Source organism: Patella vulgata, chromosome 6 (assembly GCF_932274485.2).
Source record: "Patella vulgata chromosome 6, xgPatVulg1.2, whole genome shotgun sequence".
Classification (NCBI taxonomy): Eukaryota; Metazoa; Mollusca; class Gastropoda; family Patellidae; genus Patella; species Patella vulgata.
This window is the reverse complement of record NC_065884.2, coordinates 2195429-2204516: the sequence shown is the minus strand read 5'-3', so window position 1 is coordinate 2204516 and position 9088 is coordinate 2195429. Positions and strand designations below refer to the sequence as shown.

The 9088-nt window shown below is 41.6% G+C and overlaps 1 protein-coding gene across 1 annotated transcript; it reads right to left on the bottom strand.

The window, feature by feature from the left end:
* Window positions 1–2133: 2133 nt before the first annotated feature.
* Window positions 2134–3780, bottom strand: LOC126824180 (uncharacterized; the record flags this gene model as incomplete). The annotated part of the gene is made up of 2 exons (XM_050553365.1): window positions 2134–2258; window positions 3693–3780. Coding segments are annotated over 2 exons (213 nt in total), but the record flags the coding sequence as incomplete, so codon positions are not given.
* Window positions 3781–9088: the final 5308 nt, after the last annotated feature.

Here is a 9088-nt window from a genome sequence, read left to right as displayed (position 1 = left end):
TACTGTAACTGTATTGTCCTTTCTCTCCTTATAGTAGGGGGGCTATAGCTGGCCGTTGTTCCTAAACTCGCGGACAAAATTGACACTATGCCTAACGGAGGCACCATGATGGCCGATGATCAGAATGGGAAAATTTAAGCTGCACATCCCCAGGGTTTTTGGGCTGCACACCCCCCGAAATCGCGGAAAAAGTCGATTTAAATCTATTTGACCTATAGATAAAACGTGCCCTTCCGAAGAAAATATCACCTAGTTTCTGCACTTCCTACTGACTCCGATAGACCGGTTTATTTCAAATGTGACGGACAACTTTGATTCCTATTTCAGTTGAGGTCCGGTGTATACATTGACGTGCACGTAAAAGATCTCTTGGCTGTTGGAATTCGATATAAGGGTAGGACATAGTGCCGGTGCCCGGGCAAAATTTCCCTCGTAGCACACTGTATGGCGTCATTTGCCCAGTCGAAGCAGAACAGTAGGACGTTAACCTTCATTTCATCAGCAGTGGGAGAAGATTTTCCTTCATGCCGGTACCAGCTGGGACACGTAACCACTCCACTTGTCAGAACTAAGATCCTTTTGGTACTGCCCCACCCCCCCAACAACTTTTATAAACAAAATGACGTTGTTATCAAAGACAAGAATAATTACTGTTGATAATATGTATTCTGTATAACTTTATTGATATTTATATCGAAAACATGACCATTGTCGAATTAAAAACAGAATCAATCTGCGCGTGCTATGTATTATATTTCAATAATTAATTTATATCAATATCAACCACTTTGATGAGATTACGTTCTTGTGTACCGCTACAATTGATTCTGATGCACGTGTTCACAACCACTGGGCTGGTGCTCCTCCCTGTGGCTCTTTCTCCCCATGACGGCTGTCATACGCAATATTTCTCATTTGAGGAGGGGTGGCTTGGATATAAAAACCAGTATAATGACAGGCGTAGTACACGGAGCAGGATATGATTACTCTGTCTGGAACACATGTCACTCTGTGCTGGATTAACCATTATGCAAAATAAGCACGTGCTTAGAGGCATCATTAAAATGGGGACACCACAGTATGTTTAATTTGTTAGATACCAAATTTAAAATATTTCATTTTAAGATTAATTAAGAAACTTTAAACAGTTTCACATTGTTTTTGTATTTTCATACTGTTACCTGTTTTGTCGCAATTAATAATAATGTGTATAAAATTAAAAACAAATTACTCTTATCAGGTGTTTGGCGGTTGTTTGTTTGTTGGGGATCACGTGGCTAAGTGGGTAAGACGCTGGCTCGCTAGCCTGGAGGTCGGGTGTTCGATCCCGGCATTGGCCGAGAAAGTTCATCCAGATTTTCCGGCGTGGTTCCCCTTGTCAGTGATGCAGGACAGAGGGCCAGACAAGGACAGCTCTAGTCCTTCGGATGGAACGAAAAACCGAGGTGCTGTGTATACATTGGCATGCAACCGCCAAGGGATCTTTTACGTGCACGCCAATGTGTACAATGGACCTCGGTTTTTCGTCCCATCCGAACGACTAGACAGCTTTCCTTGTCAGCCCCTCCGTCCTGCATCACCGACAAGGGAGAACCACGCCGGAAAATCTGGATGAACTTTCTCGGCCAATGCAGGGATCGAACACCCGACCTCAGGCTAGCGAGCCAGCGTCTTACCCACTTAGCCACGTCATATGAAATGAAATGGGGTTTAACATTCTACATTGACTGATCACTGAGCTTTCAAGGAAATTCAACTTTACAGAGCATAATCATCAAGGAAAACCTTTGTTCAGAGCGAGCGTTCAATTGCTTATTAATATTATAGATTATAACATCACGTCTAAAATACATCACATTTTGCGAACATACAACTTTAAGTCCTTGCTCATTTGTGCAGATCATTTTATTTGAATTTCATCTCATTCGTAAATGTATTGAAATCGGGGTCACAATTATTTTACTCTCACCCGTAAAATATTTAATGTTTATTTATATAAGTCAGGTTCCACTATATTCTGACTGTAACAGTTAATGTTTATTTATATTAGTCAAGTTCCACTATATTCTGACTGTAACAGTTAATGTTTATATTAGTCAGGTTCCACTATATTCTGACTGTAACAGTTAATGTTTACTGTTTTATACCCGTCACCTCCACTTCACATAGAGTGAGAGCTTCTGTTGGTTTGGATATCCTGATAAACCTGCCCACTGTTTTCTCATCGCATTCAAATGTTCGCACGGTACATCCAAACACTCCTGGTAGAAATATACACAGTTTAGAAGTTGGATTACCGACAGTTGGATCTGTATCATATACCATTACAGTTACATCAGACAACCGTTCACCAACAACAGAAATAAATACAAAAATCGACGCCAGAATGAAGGGGTTCGTTTTATCTTTTACGAGGAGCGACCTTTCTTTCAACCGCAAACGATTATCCATATTTTGACTTAATCAGAAGCAGCAGACCGGGTTCTAATCCGGTCAATATCGCAGACTAGTGATGCCATCGAGGGTTAATTATGGTCTGTATAAGTTAATCAATGTCTAATCAGTCAGCAGACGGTCGTCTTTCGAGACTGTCTACATTTTCTTATTTGCGTCTTTGTTTTCAGTATTGTTTGAATATGTACACTATCTGTATTCATTATGCCTCTATTCTGTTCAATACTAAACAGTTTCTCATGTTATGTTAGACCATTTAGTTTTAGACTACCTGTTTTTTTATGCATTTAACCGATGTGGTTAATGTATAGTTAATTTTTACTTCAGTATGCTTACATTAATATTTTTTGTAACATATAGCAGATCATGACTCATGCTGGCTTTACATGATGGTTTCTCTGGGTTGTATTCCTGATTATTTTCAAATTTGAGTATCACTACAGGCCCGGGACTGTACAGTGCAGTGGACGCTTACGGCTAGCCCCCGGAACCATTCACTTAATTTGAATTGTTCGTTTGTTTGTGATTTCTGCATATTATGTGGTGCAGTCCTCCTGCACTTACTATTAGATAACATTTCAGACCTAAAGAAAGCCCTGCAATTGGCAGATTTAGCTTTTGCATAATTATGTTGAAAAAGTTTATTTAGTCTTTGTATGACAGATGGGAAACGGAGTAGAACCGCATTACAAAACATAATACTAATTTTTGGATATGGTGGCCAATTAGGGCAGAGATCTATTCTGGAAGTATGAAGTAGATAAACTCTTTGAACATTTTCATCTCTTCAATCGAGCGATTAGGTGACCGAATGGTTTAACACGTGCACGTTAGATCGCACGGTCGGTCATTAAGTCCTAGCTTGTACGTGACACGGAGTAGAGTTGCCTGTCTAACCTCGTGGGTTTCCCCTGGATCCTCCGATTTCCTTCCACAGCAAAAGACTTTATTGAAATAATACTGAAGCATAGGTTAGGACGGAATGACCTAGTTTGCGTCGAGTGGAAGTTCCCCCCCCCCTCTCTTTCTCGATCTCTCCCGCTCGCCTTGCGTCGTCTCGACAGCCACGACAGGTCAACATTTTAATACAGTTGAAAAGCATATTGTAATTTAACCTATCCCAAATGCCGAATGGGGTTAACAATTCGGTTACAACTGATCCCACTATGACAAATAAGCATAGTTTATTTTATCCAACTGCAAATGGGAGAGATTTGAATGCTACTATGGTGACTTACTGGGTTTATCATCATGTCTGTTGGATATAGTTATACTTGTGATGTCATACATCCATTCTAGATCAACTTGCCACCATGGATTGACGTCACCGAGATTAGAGTGTTGACAACTTAATGACCCAACATGGTCTCCATCTTTCTTTCCGTCAACAGCCGCACTAGATTGTTCTCTGACTGGATCAAGTGTTGAGCTCTGAGATGTTGGTTTTCCGAAAGCAATGTTTTCACCCCCTGCAACAAAATAATTTGCCAAATAATGACGGTAGTCTGTTGAAGATGAAATAGCATCAGATATAGCTAGAATCTTGATAAATAATAAAGTCAGTGAAGGGCAGGGGAAATACGACTTTTGAAAAGAGGGAGAGAGAGAGGGGGGAGGGGAGAGAAAGAACGAGAGACTGTCAATATTATTTCAATAATTAGGCAGTGGCGCTATGGCCTACTCTTATATCGGATTCCAACAGCCAACGGTTCTTTTGCGTGCACGCCAATGTGTATACGGAATAACGGACGGATCTTCCACTATACGCTGTCCTTGCCAGATCCTCTGCCCTGCACCACTGACAAGGGAGAACCACTCCAGAAAATCCAAATGTGCTTTCTCGGCCAACAACAGGATCAAACACAGGATCTCCAGGTCAGCGAACCAATGTCTTACTCACTGAGCCACTGCGGTTCCATAGAATCGTCCAAAACTTTTCGGCGAGAAGAATAGTAACTCCAGAATAAAATGTTGCGCCTTTTGAATTTTCTACAGGGTTCCTTCTAAGTGCTAGCCAGACAATGTCAAAAACCAAAACCAGTAAATGAAATGAAATGAAATGGAGTTTAACGTCCGGAAAGCGAGACTACGGCCTACTTGCAATCGATGTTTCGTTCCATCCGAACGACTATACGATGTCCCTTGTCAGTAAAGAATTGTTGACGAATCCAGCAGGGACAACCGGAGAACAGGGATGGCCACAATAAAAGTGAAATGTTTTTAAAATATCACCTGATCTTACCTGGCAATTTCTCACATTCATAATGTTGATTAAAGATGTTACTCGCTTCATTCTCTAAAATAAAGTTGAAGTATGGACATTGAGAACAAACCACATATTTATCACTTGCTTCATTGACCAGAATAATGTTTCAGATTGGTAATTAAAGTATACTATCATATCCATCGCGACCTATTTGTCTCAATTTCTAGGTGCCCAAGAATATAGATTTAGCTCCTTTTACAAGTGCCTGTTTCCGATATCAACGATACAGGGATCTCAATACAATAACTACAATAAGGATTGAACAATTCAGCTTAGATTTCGAGAAATTAACCACACGTTATAAACCCCGCCATATAAGTTAAAGGTACAAAATCCCAGCAGAAAGAGACTAGAACACTTACCAGATATACCGTATATTTCCACTCCACAAAGAGTTAAGAAATTTGACTTTTCGATAGAAATCTTCACAAATCTACCATAGATGCCATCATTACACCTGATGATGTTTTTACCTGTATTGTAATCAAACACTGAAGCACAACAATTACCTTCTGAAGAGTTGTTTACCGTTGGATCAGAGTCGTAGACTTCGTAATTAACGTCATGGAGGCGTTCAGCTAAAAAGAAAAAAAAATATTGTTTAATAGCCGAACGCATTGTGCTGCACGAAAAAATGTAGCTGTGTGCACACTGGCGTGCACGTAAAAGAACCCTTAAAAACTGGAATTTCATTTACGAGTAGGCTGTAGTGCATCTTCAATAGAATGCTTGATCTCGCTTTAACTACGTACATCTTCGATTAGGTACAAGCCCAACTTGTGAGCCTATCAATCCCCGGTTGTACTTGACAAGGAGTAGGGCAAGCAAATTATTAAAATAAAATTAAACCATATGTTGGTTCCGAAAGGACCTAGTTTGTGTCGAGTGGACGTTAAACCCCATTTCTCTCTCTCTCTCTCTTTCTGTGAGCTTATCAGATTCCTCGATCGTCGCAAAAACAAGTCTCGCGCTTTCAAGCTAAAATATCTACCTGTGATAATCGAGTTGCAAAGTTCAAGGTTCGTTCAATGTCAAGGTTTCCGTGGAGGTCGCGATGTCACAACCTCTGATTGGACGCTACCGCTCAGATGTCTGTAGATATAAGTTCGGGAATTGTGAAGTAAACACGCAACGGCCAGATGTTGTGAAACTCGCAGTCGTTGTTTCAAGAACATGGCTGTAGTGCTGCTATCCGTGCAAAATGTCCCTCAAAGCACATTGCGTTTGCTTGTCGTCATTAGCTCAGTCGCAGCAGAACAATAGGATGAAAAACCGCATTTCATTTGATTTCATATCAGCCGGAAAATACGGACATTATAGACCTTCACCGGGATAACACGCACCACCTAATCAGCCTTTAAACCTTCGGATATTTATGAGATAGAGAGATAGAGAGAGTTTAACATCCATTCGACACAAATACGGTCATTTCGGGACTGAAATATGGTTCAATTTTATTTCAATAATTCGATTACGAATAGGGGAATGTAGGTGTTGGTAGAAACCAGAGAAAACCCACGAGGTTTAAGATGCGATCCCATGTCTTGTCATGTACAAGCTGGTATTAAACCATTCAGCCATGCAGTCCTGCCTGTTTACCTGCAATATGAAATACACCTCAAGAACGAGCCGAGACCCCGAGATTAGTATACTTGCATGTTCCTTGTCAGTCCACCCACGACCCCGAGCTTACCATACTCGCAGCCTCATTCTCAGTCTACCCACGACCCCGAGCTTACTATACCCGCAGGTTCCTTCTCAGTCCACCCACGACCCCGAGCTTACCATACTCGCAGCCTCATTCTCAGTCCACCCACGACCCCGAGCTTACCATACTCGCAGCCTTATTCTCAGTCCACCCACGACCCCGAGCTTACTATACCCGCAGATTCCTTCTCAGTCCACCCACGTCCCCGAGCTTACCATACTCGCAGCCTCATTCTCAGACCACCCACGACCCCGAGCTTACTATACCCGCAGGTTCCTTCTCAGTCCACCCACGTCCCCGAGCTTACCATACTCGCAGCCTCATTCTCAGACCAGCCGAGAACCCGTGCTTACTATACCCACAGGTTCCTTCAAAGTCCACCCACGACCCCGTGCTTACCATACTCGCAGCCTCAGTCTCAGTCCACCCGTGACCCCGAGCTTACCATACTCGCAGGTTCCTTCTCAGTCCAGCCATTACCTCGAGCTTACCATACTCGCAGGTTCCTTCTCCGTCTAACCATGACCCCGAGCTTACCCATGACCCAGGCTCATTCTCAGTCCACCCGTAACCTGTTCAAAATGTTCTTATCTGTAAATATTTCTACTTACGAAACAAATCTTCGTTGTACACCAATATCAAACGAATTAGAAATGTTTCTATCAAATCAACAAGGAACCAGGGTTGATAATCTTCTTTCTGTGTTTGAAAACATTTATTTAGGTTGATATCTAGAGCTGCTGACATTGGTTGTAGACTACCAACAGAGCTTGTTGATGATGGTTTTAGACTGGCAACATTGCTCCCATCTGTAAGTAATAGTGAATTTAGCTTTAAGTCCCGATGCCCCATTTTAAGCAATATTATAATCCTATAACGGTAAATCGTTTTGATCTTTGGGGTATATTCTATGCCCGGAATAACTTGCGGTCGGAACGTCGGGGACGGCTTTGGATATACAGGGGAATTTTGGGTTATTCTGCTGAAAGATTTTCTTTAAACGGGTAACGGATTATTCTTCCAGGGTAGGTTTTTTTCCCATGAGAAATCAAGATATAAGGTTTTTCTTACTGGAATTCTGGAATATTCTCATTTTACGTAGATGTAAACATAGGCGGTTTATAAGCATGATAAAGCCCTCGACTACTTCGGTTGTGCTGTGAAAGAAAGACTTGATAGAAAAACGTGTTATTTTCTTCAGTCTTACTTTTCCCAGCATAACCTCAGTCTCGTGCTTAAACTTGCACGGAATCATAGACAATTCAATTTACAATTTTGTCCCTAAAAAAATTGCAAGACAACATTTTTAAACATTTTTGTGTTTATTTAGGTTTACAGCCCAAAAGTTTACTAAATTTTGCACCCCAAAACGCGGTAAAATCTAAGATGAACAAAACAATACTAAACTGTTAAGACCCTATACATGTATTATGACCATAAATATAAATTAATGTATTTGGGGTCATTCTTACATTTAAAAATATACCTAGTGACGTAAACTGCAGTGCCTTTTTTGCTTAATACCCCGTACATGAGTGTAGGGGGGGGACGAATGGTTAGCGCGTGCGCGTTGCATCATAAGGTCTGCCATTGAGGGGAGGTGGCCGAATGATTAGCGCGTGCGCGTTGTATCATAAGGTCTGTCATTGAGTCAGCTGGCGTGGTTTCGATTTGCCGGCTGTACGTGGCAAGGGGTAAGGTCGCCTGTCCAGCCTCGTAGGTTTTCTCCGGGTCCCCCGGTTTCCCCCACTGCTAAAGACCCCTACGGGCCAGCGAATTAGTATTGAAATAAAATTGAACCATATGTTACTCCCGAAATGACCTACTTTGTGTCGACACTCGGCAAACCCCTGCAGATTCCGTTACTCTACATGTAGCCTCGGCTGTATGACAGTAAGTGATATGTACCTACGCCTATACAATTGCGATGCGGCACCGGTTTACTTATTAGGAAAATGTGTCGCTTTTAAAAATAAGTTAGCAAAATTGCGTCGTTCGAAGCATATGTAGAAATTTTAATGCAAAGTTGTCCTTGTTTGAAGAAAATCGGATAAACTTGAAAGAAAAACAGCTTCAGACATTGAAGTATTTGTATGATAAAACAATCATCAAAGGCGTCGTCATGGGCAACGCCATTGGTAATCCGGGAACTTGAAAGTAGTTCCAATGGTGGACTTCGTCATAGTGCCGAGGCTAGATGTAGGGTACTGGAATCTGCTGAGGTTTGCCGAGTGTTTGTGTCGAGTGGATGTTAAACCCCATTTATCTCTCTCGTTAACGACGCCATTAGTTTTAGAAATCATGGATGGCAGCACGCTTCATTCTATGTAGAGCAAATTGGTAATCTGGCTTCACTCGACAGCAGGTTATGGAAGAATGGGAATCCACCAAAAACATGTACATACTAAATATGTCAGTATGTAATGAAATAGTGCAGGGTTACGAATACTGGCAAATGTGGGTTCACGGCCACATGATTTGTGGTATAGTTGATACCACAAAAATGGTATAAGAAATTATTATAAAGTCCCCAGTCACAGGTTGTGGGTGTTGGGGTATCCCCGAAAATGGAATAAGGGACCTTACCTGTATTTACCAAGAAAACTTTCATTCCTGGGTCGGGATCACTTCCCAGTTCTTCAACATTTCTGGTATAAAGA